The sequence below is a fragment of the Enhydra lutris genome, unplaced genomic scaffold (genome assembly GCF_002288905.1).
Source record: "Enhydra lutris kenyoni isolate GAN:26980312 unplaced genomic scaffold, ASM228890v2 scaffoldscaffold26, whole genome shotgun sequence".
Lineage (NCBI taxonomy): Eukaryota > Metazoa > Chordata > Mammalia > Carnivora > Mustelidae > Enhydra > Enhydra lutris.
Window position 1 is genome coordinate 14692327 of NW_019154110.1, and position 24819 is coordinate 14717145.

Genomic DNA, 24819 nt, shown 5'->3' on the forward strand with positions numbered 1-24819 from the left:
GAGAGAGAGAAAACACAAGCAGGGGGAGCAGCAGGCAGAGGCAGAAGCAGGCTCCCCGCTGAGCAGGGAGCCAGATGCGGGGCTGGATGCCGGGACCCTGAGATCATGACCTGAGCTGAAGGCAGAGGCTTAACCCACTGAGCCCTCCAGGTGCCCCTACACTAAACTCTTGCTGCATGCTCCGCCTTTGTCATTTGTTGTTCGTGAGGCATAGTGTTGTCTACTTACAATTTTAAAAGGAGAAATGAGACTATTTCTTAAGAGCAAGTATTCTGAAGCCTCCATAGTTCCATCTGTTGAAATAATTGTTTTCCACGTTGGAGATTGTGTGCCTTTATGGACTAATGAGCTCAGTGGTTGGTGAGAGGCTGCAAGGCAGAATGGAAGGTGTTTAGGCTTCGAAAGAAGGACCTGGATCCCAGCTCCTTCACCACTTAACGAGAGTTCAACCTTAGTAAGCCCATGAAGCCCTGGCCTTCCCTGACTTCATCCATTACATGGAAGTAGCAATGCCTACTTAAGGGTTTTCTATGAGGATTAGGGACAATGCAAACAGAGTGCCCAGGTTGTATTAGATACTAAATAAGTGGCACTATTATTATGGTGAGTCCTTGGTGTTACACAACAGCAGCTATGCTGTCCAGGACTCCCAGTGCCATATAATCAAACTGGCATGAGATTACTGAGTTCAGGGGACAACTGCTTACTCTTTTGGGGGAGTGGCAAATGTCAAAGGTTGATTAACTGTTGACCTAACCCAAGGTGCCAGGGAGCCAGACTCCTGGTTAAGATGTGTCCCTGCTTTGATCGTCCAATGAAGCATAACTTCTGGATAGCACTTTGCTGACTTTTCAGGAGGCCAGTAGAATATCTTAAGGTGGCTTAAAAATCCGGAAATAACACATACAGGGGAAAACCCAGTTCAATAATAACAAATTTTCCTTCCTTACTGTCAGCTTCCTTGTTTCTTCCTTCTCCGGCTCAGTGAATACCAACACAAGGACTACTAACTCTTCTGACACTTTTTTGGGTTTTCTTCCAAGAATATATTTTCTTGTCTGAGTAAGTGCCAACGCCTTCCCTGACTCCTTTGGGAAGAATGGGTGCATTCTGTGAGTCACGTCCACCGATTTTCAGGACAGTTTCCGAGCATTCTGTGGAAGGCAGTGCGGCGTGGTGAGAAAAGTCGAATCCGGGACTCAGGTCACCTGGGTCTGGTCCCCCATCACCATTTCTGAATCTACCTGAAAGGGGCCGATGGCAATGCCTTGGTCTCCTCATTTGTAAAGTGCATCAAGTGCAGTCTTAGGTGTGAGCGAGCTTTGTCGCACACGTGGTAAGCGGTGACCCCGCAGTACCCCAAACGGACCGCGCTCACAGCCTCCAACAGGGTCCAACCCGCTTCGGGCGCGCGCCTATGGCGCAGCGCCGGGAACCTTAGGTTGCGCGCGCAGCATCTCTTCCGCCTCCCGAGCCCCGCGTCCCTGTTGCCAGGGGAACTGGGGGCGGTGCGCTTTCCGGCGCTGTCGCGGCGAGTCACAGCTGTCATGGCGGAGACGGTCTGGAGCACTGACACCGGGGAGGCTGTGTATCGCTCCCGGGACCCCGTGCGCAACTTGCGCCTCCGGTAGTCGCATCGTCCCAGAGCCCTGTGCTTTTATGCTCTCAGATAATTCGAGCCTGAACCTCACTTCTTGTTTGCTGAGTCCCCACTTGCGCTTTCAATCCCGACTCTGCCTCCTGGTCTCCCGGCGTCTCCCACACTACCCTCAACCCGCTCCACTTACGGCTTCCAGACCTACCCAAACCCTTTCAAGCCTCTGCCCTTCTCAAATTCCTCAGAGCTCTGTACCCAATGCACTTATCCGCACTCTTCCCCTTAAGACCCCCGGCCGTGCTCACGCGCACACAACACACCTTGGAGCCCCACCCTCTTCTTTATTTTGTTCCTCCCATCTTTGCTCTGTGTTCATCTTCAGGTTGTGTGTCTTGTAATGAGTGTTCTGGGCTTTTCTTTTCCTGACAGAGTCCACCTGCAAAGAATCACATCCAGCAACTTCCTCCGTTACCAGCCTGCTGCCCAGCCTGGGAAGGACCTCATAGACTTGGCCACTTTTAGGCCTCACCCAACTGCCAGTGGGTGTATGGTGGTGATGCGACCCCTTGGGGACCTGGGGAAGGGCCTGGAGCGGTAGTTGCCTTTTAAGACAGAGTAGGCCCAGATCTGTAGACTGAGAAAAGGCATAGAGAGGTTGTGTTCCTTGCCCAGGGTCACGTGGTTGGTAAATGTTGAAGCAAGGATTTTATCTCAAGCAATTTTAACTATTCCGTTATGTTGTGTTAAGAAAATTGAGTAAGACATGATTCTTGCCATCAAGAGCTGAACTGAACTATGGCCAGATGTTGTAAAATAACAGAAGACTACACTTTTGATATGTTAAACATCTGCTGGCAAACTAGATACTGATTGTGGCATTTTTTGCTAAGAGAAAATATGCTCCAAACTCCTAATGTATGTGTATACTATACATAAATGTCTGTACTATGCCTACATATATACATAGTGTGTGTGTACTACATACATGTATATAGTGTATAAATGTATACTTTAAATACATATATATTTATATGTATATTTATGCCCACTACCTAAAACAATTTTAAAATTGGGGTCTGCTTGAAAAACGTACATATTAACATCAACTGTGCTTCTGCAGTTTCCTTATCTCAGAAGCCAGAAGAATGAGAAAGAGAGGACAGTGTGTTTGTGTTAAATCACTAGTCTCTCTGCATTTGTTGTATCTGTTCAGATATATTCCCAGGCATGAGTGTGGGCTGGTGTGTTTTGAAGCACATGTCTCAAAAAGGCATACTCAGCCAAGAGTGTATTCGGTTTGTTTCTTTAAATAATAACTTATTTGCTTTTCCTCTTCTCTTCTGGTGCTTTGCCTCCTAAGGTTACAGTGCCTGTGGTTCTAGACGTATGGCTTCAGGAACAGTAAAGACAAGGACGCCAGGGCTCCTTTCTAGCAAATGTGGACAGTTGGGATTGAGGAAGAGCTATCCAGACTATATTCTGAATTTGACTCCTGACATTGAATTAGATTAAATAATTCCTGGGAGCCATGCTTTCCTTTTATTCAAATTACAGTGATAATTAAGACTGCTTAGGTCCTAGTCTTGGCTTCTATATACATCCTCAGCCTCTCCAACCTTTGTTTAGGGTGAGCGCTTAATAAATCCCCAAACTCCAGCTGGTTTTGTGGCAAATATTAGAGCAGGGACTTGGGTTATAACCAGTCACAGAGCGAAAGGTGGGGCTGATTTGACTCAAACGTTTGACTCACTCTGTGGTCTTTGGAGGTGGACACCGCTCAGAGGAAGAGGAAGAGGAAGAGGTCGTGATTGGGTGGCAGGAGAAGCTCTTCAGCCAGGTGAGCCCATGCCACCTCTCCACTCAGTTTACATCCACCTACTTCGCCTTCACCTGGCTGGTAGCAGGGAAGCCTTCCTGATACATATCGCCTAACTGATTTCCAGAAAATTATAGCAGTTTATACTTTTCCCTGTTTTTTTTTTTTTTTTTAAGATTTTATCCTTTTGTTTGGGTGGAGGGAGGGAGAGAGAGCATGAGTGGGGGGAGTGGCAGAGGGAGAGGGAGAAACAGACTCTCCATGGAGCATGGAGCCTGACATGGGGCTCGATCCCAGGATCTGGAGATCATGAACTGAGCCAAAGGCAGACCTGCTTAACCGACTGAGCCACACAGGTGCCGCCCCCCTAAGCCCCCATTGTGTTTAAAGGGCAATATAACATAGTGAATGACACTACCCAGTTCTGTGATCCTGGGTAAAACACTTGTCACTTCTGGGTGAAATCTGCTGTCTGTAACAGGGTCTGGACCCAGACCTAGACCAGGGTCTAATTGGACTAGACCCTCACTCTGGTTCCATTTAGCTCTAACATTCTTTGGATCCCCTGCCCTCAGTTAGTTCAGATAAGTGGAAGTTGGCTATGGGAACATATCGAATTGCATTGGCTCTATAGGACTGATTTGACGAAACAGTTACAGAAACAAAAGTTTGACATATTCTCAGTAGATCTCTGTGTCCTTGTGACCTCAGTTTGAAGTAGATCTGTACCAAAACGAAGCAGCTTGTCAGAGCCCTTTGGATCATCAGTACCGACAAGAGATCCTGAAACTGGAGGATTCGGGTGGCAGGAAGAACCGACGAATTTTTACCTACACAGACTCTGATAGATACACCAATGTGGAGGAGGTATTGTTTTTCCTGGGCTCCCATAGCTTCCTTCTTTCCCTCCCCTAGCTTTCTGGCCTCATTGGGTTCTGTGTGTTAAACCAGAAGCCTGTTCAGACAGGCAGCCTCTCCAGAAACTGCCTTGTGCTGCTGGTAGCCAAGCTGGAGTCCGGGCCCAGTCTTCAGGTGGTTGGCTGCTGCTCCTTCACCTGCTGGAGGGCCTGGGGGAACGGGCAGTGTCTCTCATGATAAGCAGGCTAGAGACCCGGGGAAGACTTCCTCCCTGCATCATGAGATGAGGCAGGTGGGTGGAGCCTTGAACCATCTAAATAATGCAGCCACAACTCTGAATCTATAGGTTTCAAGAAGGATTCAGTACAGCTGTGGGGGGTGGCTTAGTGCTCCGTTCCCCAGTGCTCACAAACCCTTACGTTTGCCTCAGTCCCTGTATGACATATTCTTTCTTCTCAGGAGATTTTTAAAATTCCTTGAGAGAAAAGCCTGTATTTTCTGATTTTTGCCTATGACCTTTGTAGCTCTGTAAGGAGCAGGTATTAAATGAATGTTTTTGAAAGACTGATGCTTATATTAGGTAGCATACAAAAGTTGGGTTTTCTGTTTTAGAAAAGTAAATGAAATTAGTTAGTGCTGAATTACCCATGGGAGGACTTTTCACAGGATACTTTATATCCCATTTGGCATCTTCCAAGTACCTGGTAACATCAGCATCTACCAGGCACACTCACCCAACTTTTTGTTGGTATGTACTTAGAGATTGCAGACTCGTTTATTTTTTTTAAAAGATTTATTTATTTGAGAGAGAGAGCACGTGCATGGTGGGGTAGGGGCAGAGGGAGAGAAAGAGAGAATCTCCAGCAGATTCCGGTGCTGAGCGTAGAGCCCGATGAGGGGCTCGATCCCAGGACCCCAAAGATCATGACCTGAGGCAAAACCACGAATCAAACATTCAACCGACTGTGCCACCCAGGCGCCCCTGCAGACAGACTCATTTTAATATTAGCATAAATAAACTCATTTCTGAAGGATGATATGCTGCTAAAATCTTGGAACAAACCAAGGCATGGTAGGAATCTTCTTTGGCTTCTTTGTGCCACTGCTCCCCTCCCCTAACGTTTATAACTGTGAGGTGGGTGTACCCCTTAGATACAGGTTCCAGATGAGGTTTCAAAAGGAGGGCTGCCTTCAGCACTTCATCCCACGTGGCCCTGACCAGATGGGTCACACAGGGCTGTTCTCCTTCCCTAGCACTGTCAGAAAATGACCACCGCAGCCCAGGAGGCACCATCATTCTTGGTTGAACGGATGGCCAATGTCAGGCGGCGACGGCAGGACAGGCGAGGGATGTGAGTACAAATAAGTAGGGGGTTGGGGCGGGGGGCTTTGTAGTCCTTCCAGGCCAGTGTCTGGGTATGTCTGCCACCTCGAGCTTCCTGTTCTGCAGGAGGCCTCCTCCGGGTGTGCTCCCCCAGGTGCTTCCTTTGGGCTCTTCAGGGGGTGCTGCCTTCCTGTGGTGTCTTCCAGGGAGGGCGGCATCCTCAAGTCACGGATTGTCACCTGGGAACCCTCAGAAGAGTTTATCAGGAACAACCATGTCATCAACACCCCTCTTCAGACAATGTACATCATGGCAGACCTGGGACCCTACGGGAAGTGAGTGAAGCCCTCACTGCCCAGCTCAGATCCTCCTCCTCATCACCCATCACGTACCCTGTTATAGTCCCCCTGGGGAATGCAGAAGGGAGGGACTGTTTCTTCTTTTTCTTAGTCGTACTCAGAAGAAGGCATTTGACCATGACAATTCTCACTCCAGCCTCTGTCCTCTCCCCTGACGTGGGCTGACTACCTCTTCCTCTCTCCGGTTAGTGGGACCAGCAGTGTTGAACCGGGTGTTGATTTCCTGGTTTCTAGGCTTGGCTATAAGAAGTATGAACATGTCCTCTGTACTCTGAAAGTGGACAGCAATGGTGTGATCACAGTAAAACCTGACTTCACTGGCCTCAAAGGACCCTACAGGTGAGGAGAGGAAGAGAGGGGGCATGGGGACTGGCATTCCTTTTCTTGGCTTCACTTCTTGCCCCAAATTGAGGAGATTCTGAGAAAGTCCTTCATTTGTCCTGGTTTCTAAATTCCCAGGTAATGGTTCATATTCTGTTTTATAAGAGACCTTTAGCATCCTGGGGACCCTGTTCTCGGAAAGTGGGCAGCTGTACCAGTTTGAAAGGGCTAAGTAACTTCATTGGCGTAGTTAAGTGAAAATAATTCTCTGTGCTGCTGCCTGCAGGGACCAGCCAGAGCAGGGTGGGACGAGCTCAGCCAGGTCTCTTCCTCTGGTCTGACTCTTGCTACCTCCCTGTCTTACAGTAAAAGAGCTATAAATTAGAAATGACCTAAGGCTACCTGTTTGTTTTTCAGGCGAGAGAACTGGTTGCCAGGAATGTCATGCTTTAGGGTTTCCACATGACTTTGAGGCAGAAATGGGCCCCCAACCCACGCTCCATGTCCACTCTAATGCTCTTTCTGCTTTTCCATTTTGTTTCCCTCACCTGCTCATCTCTCTGGCCACTTTCGTCCTCATTTGCTTCGAGCAAGGTGTGTGGCCAATGATGGCTCATTCCTGGGCTAGGTCTGGAGAGATCTCATCAGAGCTGGTCTTTCTGTGGCTTTGACTTTACAGAATTGAGACCGAGGGGGAGAAGCAGGAGCTGTGGAAGTATACAGTGGACAATGTGTCCTCCCTCGCGCAGCCAGAGGAGGAGGAGAGGGAACAGCGTGTGTTCAAGGATGTAAGAGTGACCTCCTTCCAAGTGCAGGGATGAGCCTGGGTGCCTGGGAGCTGAGAGCATGTCTGAGGTTCATGCCCACAGTTGCAGGGTCTTTCTTACTGGCCCTCTCCTGACATAGGAAGCATTGCTGACATATCAGACCTGAGCTTTTGATCCTACCATAACATCATAATAATAACAATGACCATTTATTTGAGCATGTACCATGCTCTGTGAGGCCTGTCACATACTTTATTTCCTCACTTTAAGGTGAATGCTTTTATTATTACCATTTTATAAACGAGGAAACTGAGATTGAAAAGCTAAGAAGTCTGCCCAAGGTCATAGGGCTTATAAGTGCCAGGGACAGGACTGGGCCCCAGACCAGCAGACTCTGGAGCCTCTGTGCTTTACTTGAAAAAGTTGGCGGTGTGGATGGTTCAGCCTGGGCTCTCTGTGGCATTTCCTGTTACAGTGTCTTTTGTCCCTCCCATTCAGAACTGACCCTGGTCTGGCTGGGTTTGCATCTTGAGTTTGCTTATGGTTTGTTTCTTCAGCTTTATGGCCGGCACAAGGAGTATCTCAGCAGCCTCGTGGGCACAGACTTTGAGATGGTGAGTGGCTTGGCTTCCTGCCCCACCACGAGCCGGCTTTAGCCAGAGCATTCGGACTGTGGCTGAGTAACAGCGTGTCTCTTAAAGGACATATGCTTCATGCCAGAAGGAAATCAGAGACTAGCATATAGAACACAGTTCTTGTTATGTGTTTTAAAATATAGCAGAGGTGCATGGGTGGCTCAGTTGGTTAAGCCTCTGACTCTTGATTTCAGCTCAGGCTGTGATCTCATGAGATAAGGGTCATGAGATAAGCCCCGCGTTGGGCTCCATGCTCAGCGCAGAGTCTGCTTGAGATCCTCTCCCTCTACACCTCCCGCCCACCCCCCAGCCTCGCTCGTGTGAGGGGGGCGCGGGGAGGAAGCAACGGCAGTGCATATGGCCGCTGCCAGTGTCAGGTCTTCCAGGGATTGGTGAACGGGCTGGAGGACGAGTGCTGACTCCCCTGGACTCCCTGGCTCCTGATCCTGTCCCACTTCTCTCTTCTTTAGACTGTACCAGGTGCCCTCCGGCTCTTTGTAAATGGAGAGGTGGGTAAGTGCCTTGCCAGACAGGGATCCCCTGATGCTTGGGCAAGGCCTGGACAGCTGTGAGGTAATCCGCCCCACCCTGGTGGAGGTGCTGGCTTGTCTGCCCTACTTGGGAAACTCAGTCGTGAGCCTTTCCTGGAAGCGCAGGGAGTTCCTCGCCCTCAAGGGCCTTGCTTCCCGAAGTGCATAGGCCCTTTAGGACAGGGTTGAGTGCTAAGGGCTACAGGAGAATAAGCTAAAATCGTTTCTTGTTTTCTTAGTTTCAGCACAAGGCTATGAGTATGACAATCTCTACGTTCACTTCTTTGTGGAATTGCCATCTACTAGTAAGTAATATTCCCAAGTTTCTTTTATACCCATTCTGACAGTTTTGTAGAGGCATTAAGTCAGGCTTCCCCACTTTGTTTTTTTTGTTTTTTTTTTAAGATTTTATTTATTTATTTGACAGACAGAGATCACAAGTAGGCAGAGAGGCAGGCAGAGAGAGAGGGGGAAGCAGGCTCCCCGTTTGAGCAGAGAGCCCGATGTGGGGCTCGATCCCAGGACCCTGGGATCATGACCTGAGCCGAAGGCAGAGGCTTAACCCACTGAGCCACCCAGGCGCCCCAGGCTTCCCCACTTTTTTCAAAGAAACTGTGACTGTTCTTTTCAAGGTCATAGATCACTTTCAAGTGGTCAAATCCTGTGGTGACATCTTTGCATTCCTGCTACATGACCTCTGAGAAGCAAGTGGCACAGCTCACGTTTCCTCACTCGAACTCTCCTCTTGGCTTCTGGCTCCACGCTCCTCTCTTTGTTCTCATTGGTGGCTCATGAGTCCCCTTGGCTCTTGGCTCATCTGTTGGTCTCAGAGCTGTAGAGTGTCCAGGGCTGGGCCTGGGCCTTCTATTACTCCCTCTCTGTAGTCTTTCTAGGTGGTTCCATCCTTCTCATGGCTTGTCTACTACGTATGTCTCAGGCCCCTAGTATTCTCTCTAGCCTTGGCCTTTCCCCCGAGCTTCAGGCTCATATCCGCTTGTCATTCCTGCCTAACATGATCCAAAGAACTCTTGATTCTCCCTCCTGTGTCAAACCGGCCTTCATGGTCTTCCCTAAGGGACATGATGTTGTCATTTACTTAGTTGCTGCTGCCAACCAACAATCGAGACATCCTCGATTCCTCACTTTCTCTAGCCCCCCACAGCTAGTCATTCCCTCAACAGTCTCGGTCGGCTCTATCTTCCAAAGACGCCCCCGGCTCCTCCATCAAGCGCCTTATACCAAGCCTCCTCCACCTCCTGCCCAGGCCCATGAATTAACTTTCTGACTTACCCCTTTGCTTCCTTTACAGTTCATTTGCCACAGACACCACAACCAAATGGAACCTTTGAAAAATGTAAATTAGTTGTATCTTTCTTGAACTTTAAACCCCAACAGCTTTCCCTCCCACTTAGAGTAAAATCCCAGCTCCAAAGCCGGAGCAAGCTGGCCCCTGCCCATCTCTCCCTTACAATATTCCAGTCATACTTTCTGTTTTTGAACATGCCAAGTTCATTTCCTCCTTAGGGCCTTTTGGAGGTCATTTCCTTTGTCTAAAACCCTTTCTGTCATATCTTTGCACGACTGAGTTCAGGTCTCAGCCTAAGTGTCCCCTCTGAGAGGTCCTCCCTCACCACCTGATCTAAGAGCCTGCTCTGTATTTAGTATGGCCTCTGTCACTACCTGATAGCCTCTTGTTGGTTTGTTGTCTGTGTTCCCCGCAAGCTGGCATGGTAGCTCCTTGAGAGACAGGGATCACTTCTGTTTGCCCACCACTATATCCCCAGTGACTGGTCGTGGCACATAGGAGACACTCAGCAAATGTTAGATGAACGATGGTGTGTGTGAACGCATGAAGAGGTGAAGGAACTTTGTTCTTTTCTCAACTCCCTACCTCCTTCCCAGGTCAGTTTACCATATATGGTCTTTGGCTTTCAGATTGGTCAAGCCCAACATTCCAGCAGCTCTCAGGAATAACACAGACCTGTGCCACCAAATCCCTGGGGATGGTACGGAAGACAGGAGGGCTCTCTGGCCAGGAGCGGGACTCTGGAGATTATCAGGCCGCCAGCCGGGGGGAGCAGTCAGAGTTGCGTCCGGCCCTTCTCTGCAGGCTCTCAGGCTGCCGCCTGGTGCAGGGCTTCCCTCTCTGTCTTTCTGAGGATGGTAGCAGCTTATATGTGGGTGCCCCGTCCCCTCTCAGCCTCTTATTTCCCCTGTTGGGGGGGGATAGTTTTTCTTTCTCCCTTGTGAAGGTGTCACTGGCCTCAGAGAGAACAGATTCTCAGTGAGGCCTTGCCTACCCCATGACCCTGAGTATAAAATAACACTTCTCTTGTTTAGGATAAGGTGGCTTACTTCTCCTACCCGTTCACATTTGAGGCCTCCTTCCTCCATGAAGACGAATCTGCTGGTGAGTAGCTCAGTAGATCCTGGGCCCAGGCTGTCCACTGGTGGGGGGAAGGCCTCCTGTGACCTGGCTGCTTCTCTCACTTTTCCCAGATGCCCTCCCGGAGTGGCCTGTGCTCTACTGTGAGGTCCTCTCACTGGACTTCTGGCAGAGGTATCGTGTGGAAGGCTATGGCGCTGTGGTGCTGCCTGCCACCCCAGGTGACGTCTCGTCCTCGCCCTCCACGTGGCCCACGTGCCCCAGCTCCAAGGACTGAGACTAATACTTCTCAAACATTTGGCCTCTCCCAGGGAGGAGGAGGCACAATTAGGAATTAGAAGCATTGAATTTGCTGGATTCCTTGCTCCTTTGAGGCCTTCTCCCTGCTCCCTGAGAGACAGCCGAGCGAGCCTGCAGCTGACTCGGAAGCCGAGCAGCCCGGGCGTCTGTGGCATCTGCTCCGAGCACCTCTGTTTTGACTAGCAGCCTAGAGGGAGGCGCTCAGGCAGGGTGGGCTCTTGGCATCCGTGTATTGAATGGATTGGCACTCATTCTGAAATAAGAGCCGCTGTGTCCTGTCTGGTGCTCGGCATTGTGCTACGTACTTCCCGGGTAATCCCACCAGCCACTCCACGAAGTGGAGGTATTACCATTGCCCTTTTACTAGTGAGGGGCATGGGGCTCGGAGGAGTGAAGAAACTTCTGCTGGATACACAGGTAATAATTGGCAGAGCTGACGTGTGAATTTCTAGCTGACTGACCTCCAAACAGGTACCCCAGACCACCAGGATCCCCTCATCAGAAGTCAGGTCGTCCCCAGACAAGGTGTTCCAGTGGTGGCTAGGCTTGTGTCACTGCTGGGAGTCTAGTGAGGGACCGCATGCCCTCTCTGGCTGAGGCCCCACTCTCCCGACACAGGCTCGCACACCCTGACAGTCCCCACGTGGAGGCCCATGGAGCTTGGCACGCTGGCTGAGCTGAGGAGGTTTTTCATCGGCGGCTCTCTGGAACTGGAGGACCTCTCCTACGTGCGGATACCAGGAACCTTCAAGGTACCTTTTGTCTCAGGGCAGACTTCATGTTGGGAGCTTAGATTCCTATCTCTTCTGCAGAAGGTGGGATCAGGGTTAAGGCCCCTTTGTTGCTTCATTATTACTTAGTCCCTTCTTTCCCGTGGCTTCAGCTGGAGGTCATGGCCACATCTTAAACCAGGTACAGACATCTACACTGCTATCCTGGGAGATCTCGGGAAATGAGTAGATTTAAAGTCCTGTCAGAGTGACTGGCCTCTCCTTCCAGACCATCACTGAGGCTTCAGTCACCAAAGGCGGTGAGGATTGGCAGGCCTCTTCTCAGACTGCTTATTCTCAGCTGAGGTTGGGGCATCCCCTGATGTACGGTTGGGAGTCCCACGTTAGCCTTGAGGTGATGGAGTCTGGGTGCTGGGAGGAAGTTCCCCCCAGTGGATCTCTTTTCCAAGAGTGGGAGTAAGAATGGGTCTGCACAGTGCTTGGGGTCTAGAACCCCCAGAAACCTGACGCTGTCTTAACTGCATGCCTCAGGGGGAGCGTCTGAGCCGCTTTGGTTTCCGCACCGAGACCACTGGCAGCGTCACCTTCCGCTTGCACTGCCTACAGCAGTCCAGGTGAGTGACCCCGGCCCTCCACCTCGGGGAGCCTTACCCCATGGCTGGGCAGCAGCCCTGACCATGTGCTGGGCTTCTGTGCAGGGCCTTCATGGAGTCAAGTTCCCTCCGGAAAAGGATGCGGAGCGTGCTGGACCGTCTGGAAGGGTTCAGCCAGCAGAGTTCCGTTCACAATGTGCTGGGTAGGTTTCCCTCCACCCCTTAGCTGGCCATCCCGCATCGACACGAGCCCCACCTCTCCCCACACCACGGTGGCTGACCACTGCACTTGCTCCCCTCACAGAGGCCTTCCGTCGCGCCCGGCGCCGCATGCAGGAGGCCCGAGAAAGCCTTCCCCAGGACCTCGTGAGCCCCTCGGGGACCACGGTTTCCTAGCTCGCAGTGGCCCTGTCCCCCTTCCCCCCGTGCAACAGGAGAAGATGGGTGATGTTTGAGGCTGGTGTCGTCCTGCCTCTTCATCTTTCTCCCCAGCGACCCCACCAGCCTGCTGAGACCCAGAAGAGCAGAGAGTCCCAGGCCGGTGCCTCTGCCTACTCTTCGGCAGGGCCTCCCTCTGCCGGGCAGCGGTACCACTGGAGACCTGCAATCCCTCTCTGCATATTTCAGTTCCTGCAAGCGGCTGTCACGCCAGGGCAGGCTTGCTGGGTTAGCCCAGGGTGCGGGGACCCCACCATTAGTCCTGTCCTCACACAGCCTCTTTTCTGGCTTGTCTCGCTGTCTTGGGAGCAGAGAGCTGCAGGTGCCTCCTGCCTCAGAGCCTGCGTTACAAGTGGAGGCTCAAGAAAGGAAGAGGAACATTGGGGAGGGTATGTGCTATGGTGAGTGCTGTGAAGTGTGTAAACCTGGCGATTCACAGACCTGTACCCCTGGGGATAAAAATATATGTTTATAAAAAATAAAACTTCTGTAATATGAACTCTCTCCAAAAAAAAAAAAAAAAAAAGAAAGGAAGAGGAGAAGATCCTGAATGCCTGGCCCGGGAGACTCGGCCTCCTCTTTCCAGGGTAGCCTCCTTCTGCCACTCGGGGCTTGTTGGATTTGAGATACAAGGAAATGAAGGCTGAAGGCAGTGCCCAGTCCTTTCTGCTAGCCGGGTACTATCTTTTATTGTGTTTTTTGTACATAAAAATTTTTTGTGCTGACTAACATGTTGGCTGTTTTTCTGCTCAGGTTGCTGGCGTGGCCAGGATATTTTCCTGAACCTTCCCTTTTCTGTCCTTCCCCATTCAAGAGTGTCTGGAGTCAGCCACAAGAGAGACTTAGGGGTTAGTCCCAGTGGGGCCCTGGCAGGGCTCCTCTCAAATGTTTGGAGCAAAGCACGAGGCTGAGGCTGTGCCCTCCCCAGCCTAACGCAGAAACCACCTCTTGCCCTAAGCAGTCTTTTATTGGTACAAGCGGAGCTCACTGCCCGGCCTGCAGGCTCAGCAGAGGCTGGTGGGGCGGCTGGGTCCGGGTGTGCTGTGGGCTGCAGTCATGGCCGGGGGATGGGGACAGGCTGGGAAATAGCAAAAAGGTCAGAGACCAACCAGATGACTCTTCTTGCCGGGGCCTCAAGACCTTCTTGCACCCAGAGCCAATAGACCTAAGACCTACGAGGCTCCCAAGGTGGGCGAGTTCACTGCTGCCAGGAGCCCTGGCTGTTGCCCTGGCTGTCGCTCCCAGCCACAGAGCCAGCCATGAGCCAGAGCCAGCAAAAGCGTCAGCAGGTGCAGTTGCTCCAGGGGAGGAGGCCTCCTCGTGGTCTCCCCCAGGTTCCCTTGTGCCTGTGGCCGGAGGCTTGGGGTGGGGTCCTGTGGAACAGCAGACATGAGCAAGTGAGGAACTTGCTGGAGGTCTAGACACGGGGCTGTTTTAGGGTGCTGACGACTAAGCTAAGGCTTCCCGATTGCCCCCCAACGTCCTAGGCCTTGGATTAACTCTCTGTCCAGAAGCTAGCATGCCGGAAGCCAGCAGGGAAGACCACCCTGCCTCTGGTGACAGGTTTGGTTGTCTCTGCTTGGAAGTCTAAAAGGACTCAGCCATCTGGTCAGGGAAGGATGTTGGAGGAGGGCCGCCCCTTACCTGTAGAGGCCTCATGTGCCCCGCCAGGCTGACAGGTTCAGCTTCGGGATGGAGGTGCAGCTCACAAAGCCCCGCGGGTAGGTGTTGGCCCTGAAGATGTCCCTCGAAACGGTGGTGATACCGGTATTGTCACACACTATTCGAGACAAGGAAATCTTGCGCAATGCCTTGCGCTGTCTCTTGGTGAAAACACCCCGTTTTTCCCACCAGAACCTACCAAGACAAGTCAAGAGATGTAGGTGAAGGTCAGGGAGGAATGAACATAACAAGTACCTGCGGAATGCCCCGAACGTCACATTATTTCACTCATTTCTCCAGAATTCCCGCAAAAATTTATAAATGAAGAAATTCACAAATGAATTTATAGATGAAGAAACTGGTACAGCGGTCAAGGAAATTGCTCAGTATTAAGGGCGTAGTAATTTAAGCGGCCAGGGCTGGATTTGAACCTGGACTCAGGTTGTAAATGATGAGCTTTATTGGAAGGAAACCAGATTTAGTCCTTTCTGCCTATGTTTTCTGGGACCTACTGGCCAAACAGCTCAGGCACCATCAGCCTTGCCCAGCCCATGGTCTCTCTCACTCTGACCAGGCTCTCCGCAGAGGAGCCTCTTGGCCTCAGACCCTGTGAGCTCAGAAGAAACAAATCCAGAAAGGGCGCTTTCCCCCTTGCTGAGTCTTGACATGCTAGTGCTTTTCTGCCCTGTCTCTGGGGCTGGTCTCTTCAGGGGAGGGTCCCTTACCTGTCCCCATCTCGGGCTCTCCTGAACTGGTTTTCAAAAAGACAAGCCAGAAGAGGCCCCACTCGGGCCCCTGGCAAAAGAGGCTCGGCGATGGCCCCAATCCAGATGTCAATGTTGTCAGGTGTCCCGTACAGATTCAGGAACTTCCTCGCCAAACCCTGGTTTTGCAGCACCCGGCTGAGCTGTGCCAGGTTCCGGGGCTGGGAGAGCCCACAGAAGTGCCTCCAGGCATTGTACCCTGTAGGGAAAGGGGGTGGAGGAAGGTCAGTCTCACCCTGCTGACTTCCCCTTAGCTTCTGCTTCTCCACAGTTTCTCCTGAGAGAGCTCTGGGTTCAGGAAATGTCAGGCAGAGCAAGATCCCTGCTGACAGAAGAGACTGAACCTTCCAGAGATCAAACCACTGCCCTCTAGTTTCCAAAGTGAGTAGACAACCATGCTCTGTGTGCACCAAACTGAGGAGTGTGTCCTAATACAACACCTAATACCCCAGGGCTATTGGGCTCAAGTTCATCACTTAGGTGCAAATGAGACAGACGCAGAACATAAAAGACTCTTACTCAGATCTGGAGAAGGAAAGAATGAACAAATACATAGGTGAACAAACGAAGAAATGAAGAGCCTGGTTAAAGTTTACTCAGAAAAGGACCACATGCTGTATGATTCCATCTACATGAAAGGTCCAGAACGGGCAACCATGTAGACATAGAAAGATCAGTGATTGTCAAGGGCTGGGGTGGGGACAGGCAGTGACCGTTATTGTAAGGTTTCTTTTGTGAGTGAGGAAAATGTGCTGACATTAGCAATGGTGATCAGTGGGCCGAAGACCTTAACAGATGCCCACCCCGCAAAAAGAGCGATCAATGCACAACTCTAGATATACTGAAGTCATAGAATCGTATACTTCATATGGGGGAATTTTACGATATGCTAATTATATCTCAACAAAGCCATTTGAACATTTTTTTTCACTACCAAGGCCGGTCTTCTGATTTCTCTGCTATTAGGATCCCACCCAGGACCAAGCCAGAGGATGGGGCGGGGACCATGAAGAATAGGAGACAGATTTGCCCTAACCTTGAAGAAACACCTGCCCAATATTGTCCATTGAACTACAACTCACAAACACCATCCTCAGGGTGAGCAAAGGAAGATGATATAATGCTTGACCTCACTAAGCACTGGTCATGATCATATCTTAGGGTCCTCACAGCACCTCTGTGAGGCACTTTGTAATCTCCATTGTATCAATGGGTATTTGCCCAGCTTGAGCAACTGTGACTTTCTTCAGGTCACCCCATCAGTAAGTGAATTTCATACAAACTCTTCCAATTCTAAATTTGGTGTTGAACTTGGGAAGGGATTGGAGGAGACTGTGGGAGCTAGTGTCTGGACAGTATTTCTGGGACAGCTTGGAGGGCAAGGTGTGGCACCTGGGTAACTGGCAATCTCAGTTCTCCAGCAGGGGGCGCCCACGGCTCTTTAGTGGTGGGAACCCCCCCCCCCCCCCCACCATGTAAGGAGGCAAGAACAGGTTCTTGAGCACCAGCTGTGAGCCTACCAGGTGCTCTGGTAGGTGAAGTGGAGACTGCCCCCATCCCATTACACAGAGCCACAGATGAGCGGAGGCAGATGGGGATTCAGGTAGTAGACAGGAAAGTAGGGGAGGGGGAGAGGGGACAAGATGGTGAACAAAGCCTTCCCCTAACATTATGGCTTGCACAGAAGGAAGGAAGGAGACATCCTGAACCTGATTCAGATTTTACTACTTCCTAGTTATGTGGCTTCGAGAGGATGACTAGCTGTCTCTGAACTTATTTCCTCATCCATAAAAACGGCCGTAATAATTGCTTCTCAGGGTCATTGGCAGAACAAAATGATTAATAGCCATGAAAATTCCTGGCAAAGTGCTTAAGTTTTCTTCTTTCCTGGGATACACTTTTCTTCTTTCCTGCGATTTTTGTGTCCTCAGGAAACAGCCAAGGCTGTCTTAAGTTTACTCCACCTGGGTTCCTGCCTCTTGGGCTCTTTGCCTTTCTGCACTTAGAGCAAGGAGCCAGTTCCTATGTCCCCAGAACTAGAATCTTCCTCCTTGGAACTCGCCAGGGTAGCAGGGAACGGGGCACTTCTTCCCTGCCCTTTGACCCTACTGTTTTCTCCACCTAGGATGTCCTAATCTGCTTTGTCCACAAGCAGATCGTGTTTAGGTCGTGGCCATGTTGTGAACCTACAGCTAGAGGACCTACAGCAGGGGGCGAAGATGTGGCAGGATGGCAAAGGGTGGTCCCAGGGATGCTTTCCTTTCCTTTTCCGAGCTCGGCCTTATGTGCTTCTGAACCACAGCGCACGGGGTACATGGTTGCAGCCAGAAAGGATGCCCCAAGGGTCTCCTCTGAAACATGCCCCCGCCCCCAGCGGCAGCCCCAGGCCAAGCAGAGCCCTCACCTGGGAGGCCATGGTCCCGGCTGCGCTGCATGTTGAGAGCCGCCAAGTCCAGTCCGATCCTTCGCACCTGCTGAAACAGCCGGTCCCGAAGCTCGTCCACCAATATGGAATCCTGACGGTTCAGCTTGGCAGGGGTGGCCATGAGGCCTCGGATGATGGGGTCGATGCCACCTAGTGGCGGGAAATGTGAGCAGCAAGGACCGGATGGGACTCTGGGGAGACCCTGGGTCATTAGGAGGCCAAGCTAGCTCAGAGGGGGACAAGTCAGTGGCTTACATTCGGTAATGTTTGTATCAGGAAACAAAGGCCTGGGTAGACTTGAAGGGAGCTGAGGTTGGCAGGAAAAGAAGTCACCCTTACTTCTTGAAGAAGGAGCAGAAGACAACCTCCTACCCGGCCCACAAGCCCATCTGACATGAGTCTCCTTCCCTTTGGAAACTCTCTGATCCCTGAGGGGGTAGGAGGCCCAGGCCTGAGGGTCTTGGTGTACCTGCCTTGTACTGCCCTGGGGAGATGGTTAGCAGTGGCCTGAGCAGCAGCCCGGCCTCCTGGCACTAAGCTTGGCCCCACCCCCATTTCCATCTGCTTTTAAGACCTGGTCACCTTCATGCACGACTCGCCAGCTGGCAAAGAAGCTCGTGCTAAGTGGGACGCGCGAGTTGGGAGCTGAGGCCCGGTACTGGCTGTCCAAGCGGAACATGAAGGGCTGGAGCATGGTGTGGCCGAAGCGGAAGGCCAGGGTGAAGACATTGGCCACACGAGGGTCCACTTTGGAGCAATACCCACGGTAGGGTCCTAGCGTTCTCCTGGCCCGGGCCTTGCCTAAAACCAGGGGCAGAAAGTCTCGGTAGGTGATGATCTACAAGAGAAGGCAGGAGGAACATTACCTTAGCAGCCGCCCACCCCATTCCTTTGCCTTTGGACAAAACTTTTTCTTTCTGAAGGGCCCCTCAGACATACCAATTCTTTATTGCCATCGTGTCAAATGTGGAAATATGCATTTCCCATTGGCCGATGAAGGTCCCAAAGCACAGAGAGCGGGGTGACAAGGACAGTGTCACACAGCAAGTTAGTGGCAGAGCTTGCCACACAGGTCAGATCTCAGGTACACTCCCCATTACCCAGACCCAGCTGATTTGAGGCACAGCCCCAAAGGATGTATTAAGGGAAGTGGGAGCCACTCTACCAAATGGTGTCTCATGCCAGATTGTCTTCTGAGGGTGCTGGGCCCAGGACTCCCTACCTGTACCATGGCACCCACGATCTTCCGGGCCTCCTGGTACAGCTTGTCTCCCGTCCACTGAGGATTCAGACGCTTTAGCTCCGTAGCCAGCCGGTTGTGCTCCCGCATAAAGAGGGTGTGCATAGCCGCCAGTTTGGGGGTTTCCGATGATCGGGAGTCACCTTGAAAACCCCAAGTTCAGAGTCAACACAACTCTCCCCAGAGAAATGTCTTTCTGCTAAGGCAGACAGAGCTCTGGGGACCAGAAGGAGGTGGTAGCATGTTATGAGCCGGGCCAAGTTCCCGGTCCTCACTGGACCTCCATCTCCTCAGCTGGGCAATGGGGCTCCTCACTGACTGCCACCCGCCACCCCACACAAAAGGTCAGGACGGGGGAGACAGTGGGGTCTCAGGTCCCAAATTTACTGAAACAGGTTCACGCAAGTGGGAAAGCACAGAGCAGCTGCTGGGCTTGGGCATGATTCTGTTCTACCAGTGACCAGGCCTACAGCTGGTGGAGGGACCCGGATGACCCTAGGAACCTCGACTTTGGGACTGCGAGCCCACCTGTCTGGTGAACTGCAGCCATCAGCACACTCTCCACCAAGAGCTAGACCTTTCCCCAGCTGTGGACTTGGGAGCAGACTGCTTTCCCCAGGAGCCCAGGGGAAAGAGAAAGAGGGTTGGGCAGAGCCCATTCCTATAGACAGAGCTTCTTCTGGAGGCCCGGAAGGAAAGCAAACTCCTGGGCTTTACAGTCACTTGCTGTCTTTGAACAAAACCTTTTGTACCAGGTCTTATTTAACCTCTTCTTCAGGCGACCACCAGGGGCTGACCTGCTAGGAAGCAGGGGATGCGTGCTTCGCGGTTGGTGAGGAGGCAGGGGTCATCACGAAGGTTGTCAAAGGGCAGCAGGGCCCGGCCGTTGTCGCTGAAGCGGGTGTTGACAGCCAGCAGCCCCAGGAAATTGGTCTGGTTGCGAAGACGCAGGGCGAGGGAGACCTCGCTGCCGTACACCATGCTGGCATCCAAGAAGGAGGTGAGCGAGTTGAGCTGGTTTCGGACTTTGTTCCTGTTTTGGGGGCATGCGGGTGCCGAGCGGAAGAAGGGGATGCAGTCACGCTGGTTCCTGATGCGGGGGTCATTGGGTGGGATCTGAGGTGGAAAAGGAGCCAGTGACAAGGGAGGCCCTCAAGAGCAAGCTCACTCCTCTGGATCATTCCTCACCTGCTTCAAAACCTTTCTTGAAACTCTCCTCCTCTAAGCCCTCCTTGACTCACCCAGACTCATGCTGCTCAGCAGGTCAATCTGAGCATCCTTAGTGCTTTGTATCAGAGAGTCATGAAAGGATCCTCATTTCACAAATGGGGAAACTGAGGCTCAGAGAAAGGAAGTGACAACTCGTTAGCAGGAGAGGAAGGATTATGACCTAGTTCTCCTGACATTTGGGATTGTGCTGCTCTCATTCCATTTAATTCTACAGACATTTCCTAAGCACCCTTCTATGCTGGGCGCTTTGGAAACCAACAAAGGTCAGCACAACCCAGCACAGGTTGCAGGAAGCTGGTGTTCAGTGAAAACAGCTGCACAAGTAGGGAATGTGACTCTAAATTGAGGCGCTACTTGCTATGCTTGATCTAAAAGCCAAAAACAAAAGGTGTGCTTGGAAGATATAGGAAGATTCCCTCAAGGAGCTGCTCTTGAACCAGAGCTTGAGGAATGGGTAAGGTTGCCCCATGAATGTCACCCTACCTGTTAGGGGTGAATGAATGTGGGAGTGTATGCACGTGTGTCCCCCGCCTCCCTGGGCCCATATCCCCAGAGAGGCTCTGCTCCCTGGAGTCCGGCTTTCCTTCCCCAGTGTTCCTTGCCTCTCAGCCTGAATGATAGCACCCTGCTCACAACAGCACCCCAGGAACTGGTGAGAGCTGCAGGGCCCTTGGACCTCTTCAGGAAGGAGAGAAGGGCAAGAGCTAAGAGTCCCTAAAGGCTCTCAAAAGCAGCAGTCCGGAGGCTTCCCCTGTCGGAATCAGACCCATGGGTCAGGGCTAGTCTCCAGTGTTTCCTCCTCTGTGAAACCTGCACTAAAGCTGCTGGCAGTTTGCCCCACCCCCATCCTCACCCTCCAAACACACACAGAACCCCGGGGTTATGTACCTTTGTCTGACCCTTCAGCACCACAGACAGCTCCTTCAACCGGGAGCTTCACCTTACGCACCCCCACCCCCCAGCTCTTGGCCTGGGGCCCACCGGAGGTACCTTGATGGGGAAGCAGGGGGGCAGCTGGGCACAGCTCTTCTCACAGTCCACACCCGCAGTGAAGGCCACTCTGGCTGGGGACTCAGGGGCGAAGTCCAAGTCGTGGTCAATGAATTGGCCCCACTGCATGAACATAAGGGCCCTGCCCCGGTCGGAGGTCAGCCTCTCACTGGGAAAGCGCACAATCTGGTTGGAGACGGCTCGGACCTGGTAGGAAGAGAGGTCAGCGTGAGGCATCCCAGGCCAGCTCTGCAGATTGCCCCTGCTGGCATGAACACGGTCTCTCCTCCTCTCTTGCCCTTCCCTCCCCAGCTGCACTTTGTCCCACCCACTGTGGGGTGCTCATGGCCTCAGGTGTGGCTCCTGAGGATTCCAAGAGTAGAGAAAGGCAGAGGCCAGGTTGGCTGGCTGAGACCTGACCAGCTCTTCCAAAGAGGTAAACAGATCGAATGGATAGATCAGTTTATAGACCAATGAGACGACAGTAGTGACTGAGAGATGCATGGACCAGTTGGTAGGTGATGGATAACAAATATAGAAGGAATTGGACAGACAGATGGAAGAATTAATACACAGATGTTGATGGAGGAGTAATATTGATATATGAATAGAAAATTGATAAACTGATAAATGTGAAATCATTTCAATCAATAGACATAGAGTAAGACATGCTGCTCTTTTACTTGGATAGATACTTTGATACTAATTCTTTTGGCACTATACCGGCTGGCATTACTAGATCACGTCCTATGTAGATGATCATACTAGGGACCTTATAATTCACACACCAGAGACACGAAGTGGATTCTACTGCCATTTTACAGATGGGGAGACTGAGACTCAGCTGTATGAGTTGCTCAGAGTCAGAGCTGGCCAGTGGCAGAGCCAGGATTCCAGCCGGCTGGGGGCTGTGCTCTTATTGTTTCGAAGCAGCGGAGTGCCCTCCGGACCCGGACCCGCAGCCCCTACTCACAAGAGGGAGGAGGAAACCATTGCGCCTCCTGTTGGGTGTCCAGCCGAAGGGGAGGGACAGCCTGTCCTCATACTCAGCTGGCAGCCAGCGGGCCAGGGCCTGGTTGGAGGACCCCAGCAAGGGTCTTCTCCTGCAGCAGAGAGTTGGCTCTAGTCGGCAGGAGTTCTGGGCCTGGAGAGCACTCACCGTGGGGTGAGGGGTGGCAGAGGGGAGGGAGGCCTCCTCGGTCAGGTGCGGCCCCCACACCCACCTGTTGTTGCATCTCCCGGTGATGGTTCGATACTTGTTGCTGCACTTCTCCTCCTGGTCCTGGAGAGCACAGCCACTGGCCTGGGACAGCAGCCGAAGCTGGGGTTCTGTCAGTACATCTGGGGTGGGACAAGGGGGCAGGGTCCTGGCTCCTTCCTGAGCTGGCCTGTTCCATACCTCCCATCCCCGGAGCCTCTTCCCTCCCAACAGTCCAGGCTGTGTACCCTCCTTTCCCAGGCCAGGGCAGGCCCTGGGGCTCAGTGGGGAGCACAGTACCAGTGACGTTGAGGGAACTGGATCCCTGGAGTTGTAACTTCCCCTCCAGCAGCTCCAAGGCCACGTGCATGTAGTCGGCAGCCCGGACCACTGTCCTGGTGGTTGCTAACGGTTGTTTGAAATAGGACAGGAGGTCCATGGGGCTGGCCAGGCCACTGCGGAGGCGCTCTGTGATGCTGCGGGGGAAGAGCAAGGGCTGGAGAAAGGAAGCAGAGCCCCCAGCAGAGCCCCAGCCCAGGCAGTGTAACCGACAGGATGGACAGAAGGGAGACTCTCTACCGACATGGCACTGTCCCAAGTGCCCAGGGGCAGGGTGATGGCTGACATGACCATGGCTGGAGCTCACCCACTGCACTGACCCTCCCAGACCCACCTCCTCTGAGTCTGATTGTAGGCAGCATCCACCAGCAGCTTGGCCTCTGTTATGCAGTCCCGAAGGACCGAGGTCTCCACGGTCGCAGGGGAGGCTGTTCAGAGGGAAGGGGACTCAGGGTCCAGGGGACCCATGGGCTCCTCCCAGACCTGGACACCTCCCCCCTCTGTTGCCCTCCTCCTTGGCTGTCCAAAGGGCTGTTACCTGAGCCAGTGCTCTCACAGGGCAGGGCCAAGATGAGTGCGGCCAGGACCCCTGCCAGTGCAAGGAACAGCTTCTTCTCTGCAGTGAGGCCCCTGGCAACAGCGGGGCAAGGGATCGACACCTGCATCCTGCCACAGGCAGGTCCCCTGCGCGCCTCTCACCTGGAGATCTGCAAGCCGACACCTCTCACCTCCTCGTTTCTGGAAGTAGCTAGGAAGGGTCTTTTATATCCTGTCTGAGGGTGAGAGAGGGGAAGTCCAGCCTCCTGAGGCGGGGCTCTGGAACTTCCCTCTCATTTTCAGGGGAAGCGTGAGACTGAAGCACCCCACCCCCACCCTCCTTACTATTGAGCTCACAGATGTATTTCTCCGAGGCTCAGGGCAGGGCCTGGAACACAGGTGTTACTCAGTGAGAATTTGCTGGAAGATTGAGGAGCAGTGTGCCTCAGGAGCCTGGGCCTGGACCTGCTACGAACTAGTCGTATGGACTTGGGCAAGTCACTTCCCCTCTCCAGCCCACATCCTTAAATGATACTTGGACCTGATGGTTAGAAAGGCTTCTCTCATCCCCCTAACTAGGCAAAAATGGGTCTGCCTTGCTCTTGTATCTCCCCAGAGGCCTCAGCACTAGGCCAGGTGTTCAGTAAGTGCTCAATAAATGTTTATTGAATGCACGAATGGTGTCCGATCAGTGATTCTAGCCCTCCCCCTTACTCCCCTTCCCTGCCAGGTCTCTCTAAGATGCAGGAGAGGACCAGGCAATGGTGGAGGCAGGGCTGAGCCATGAAAACTAAGGTACTGCATCAGGGGCCCCCCGTGGGACACGGTGAGCTGTCACAGGGAAAGTGCCAGCAGAACGATGGTAGCGGGACTCCATGCAGGCAGAGGGCGGTCCAGGGCTCCACGCTGCTGCCCAGGTTTCCTCAGTGAGCCTCCCTGACAGGCTTGTACCCGAGCTGTGGGCCTGGGTCTGGACTGGCTCAAGCACTACCTGCGTGACTCTGGCTGGGCCTCCATTTCCACATGGGAAGGGTAGAAGACCCTCAAGGGCGGCGCATTCTCATACCCTTGCCTTTGCTCCCTGGGCGGCCTCCCCTCTGGGCCTTGGCTCCACCACATCCCAGTCCACCCGAGGCTGCTGAGCTCCAGAATCCTCACCCCAGCCCATCCCATCCCGCCCCCTACGCCCCACAGCCTGCCTGTCCTTGCTCCTGCTCCAGAGCAGCCCCTTCCTCACCTGCTCCGAGGCCCCATGTCACCCGCCCTCCATGGCCCCCCGTCCCACCCCAGCGCCCCAGGCCGCAGCGGCCGTTGCCCTTGAGACACCCCTTCAGCAATGTCTTTCACAAGCTCCCATTGAAGGCCTGGGCCCTACTGATCTTATCTCCCTTTCTTCAGCAGCTGCCCCTCTCCTGTGACAAGGCAGCCTAGAAGGAAAGTCACAGTGTAGTGGCTAAAAGCACACGGCGTTCCTGGTGCTGAGCCCCTGCACAGCCTGGGGTAAATCGCAAAGTCATAGAGTGCTCCTCAAACGCACCTCACCTCCCTGCACGCAGGGAGCCAGCGGCCACAGGAGACTGAAGCCAGCGGCCATGGGAGACTGGCAACCAGGGTGGGCTGGAGGTCACCCAGGTTGCCCTCTCTCTAGGATCCCCCTAAAGAGGGCTAGGAGTGAGTTCCGCTGTCCCCCCAGAGAGGACTTTAGCTCTCCAGCAGTCATGAGTTCTGGGGTCTGCCATAGCTACGGGCTGCCGTGGGTTCCCGGGAGAAGCTCGGGAC

General features: G+C 52.8%; 2 protein-coding genes across 5 annotated transcripts; one reads left to right on the forward strand and one right to left on the reverse strand.

Moving 5' to 3' along the window:
• Positions 1-1547: 1547 nt before the first annotated feature.
• LOC111151643 (Meckel syndrome, type 1) lies at positions 1548-13054 on the forward strand. Of its 4 annotated transcripts, none has more exons than XM_022509769.1 (18): positions 1548-1627; positions 2027-2142; positions 3364-3434; positions 4125-4280; positions 5526-5623; positions 5802-5930; positions 6189-6293; positions 6955-7063; positions 7600-7656; positions 8148-8190; positions 8447-8512; positions 10143-10213; positions 10548-10617; positions 10707-10814; positions 11512-11645; positions 12156-12238; positions 12323-12420; positions 12522-12675. In XM_022509769.1, the coding sequence occupies exons 1-18, from the start codon at positions 1548-1550 to the stop codon at positions 12611-12613; spliced, it is 1686 nt and encodes a 561-aa protein (XP_022365477.1). In that variant the 3' UTR covers positions 12614-12675. The 4 variants fall into 4 exon arrangements, with proteins under 4 accessions (XP_022365477.1, XP_022365476.1, XP_022365478.1 ...); XM_022509768.1 differs by having other exon boundaries at positions 2027-2136; XM_022509770.1 differs by lacking the exon at positions 12156-12238 and having other exon boundaries at positions 2027-2136; positions 12522-13054.
• A 549-nt stretch (positions 13055-13603) lies between these two features.
• Positions 13604-23241, reverse strand: LOC111151375 (eosinophil peroxidase). The gene is made up of 13 exons (XM_022509359.1): positions 23042-23241; positions 22838-22931; positions 22465-22640; positions 22190-22307; positions 21940-22069; positions 20967-21173; positions 19544-19862; positions 18729-18889; positions 18089-18344; positions 17486-17656; positions 15043-15280; positions 14300-14512; positions 13604-14028 (listed from the first exon to the last, which is right to left on the reverse strand). Exons 1-12 carry the CDS (start codon positions 23166-23168, stop codon positions 14311-14313), a joined length of 2199 nt encoding a protein of 732 aa, XP_022365067.1. The 5' UTR covers positions 23169-23241; the 3' UTR covers positions 13604-14028; positions 14300-14310.
• Positions 23242-24819: the final 1578 nt, after the last annotated feature.

What these genes read in the sequence shown, in the direction of transcription:
- LOC111151643 (XM_022509769.1), top strand. Translation starts at nt 1,548, where the DNA reads ATGGCGGAGACGGTCTGGAGCACTGACACCGGGGAGGCTGTGTATCGC. An exon ending in GATACACCAATGTGGAGGAG is followed by an intron (nt 4,281 to 5,525) that starts GTATTGTTTTTC and finishes CTCCTTCCCTAG; the next exon opens with CACTGTCAGAAAATGACCAC. An exon ending in GGATACCAGGAACCTTCAAG is followed by an intron (nt 11,646 to 12,155) that starts GTACCTTTTGTC and finishes TGCATGCCTCAG; the next exon opens with GGGGAGCGTCTGAGCCGCTT.
- LOC111151375 (XM_022509359.1), bottom strand. Translation starts at nt 23,168, where the DNA reads ATGCAGGTGTCGATCCCTTGCCCCGCTGTTGCCAGGGGCCTCACTGCA. An exon ending in CTGTGAGAGCACTGGCTCAG is followed by an intron (nt 22,932 to 23,041) that starts GTAACAGCCCTT and finishes CCCTCTGAACAG; the next exon opens with CCTCCCCTGCGACCGTGGAG. An exon ending in CATCCCCTGCTTCCTAGCAG is followed by an intron (nt 18,890 to 19,543) that starts GTCAGCCCCTGG and finishes GGGGTTTTCAAG; the next exon opens with GTGACTCCCGATCATCGGAA.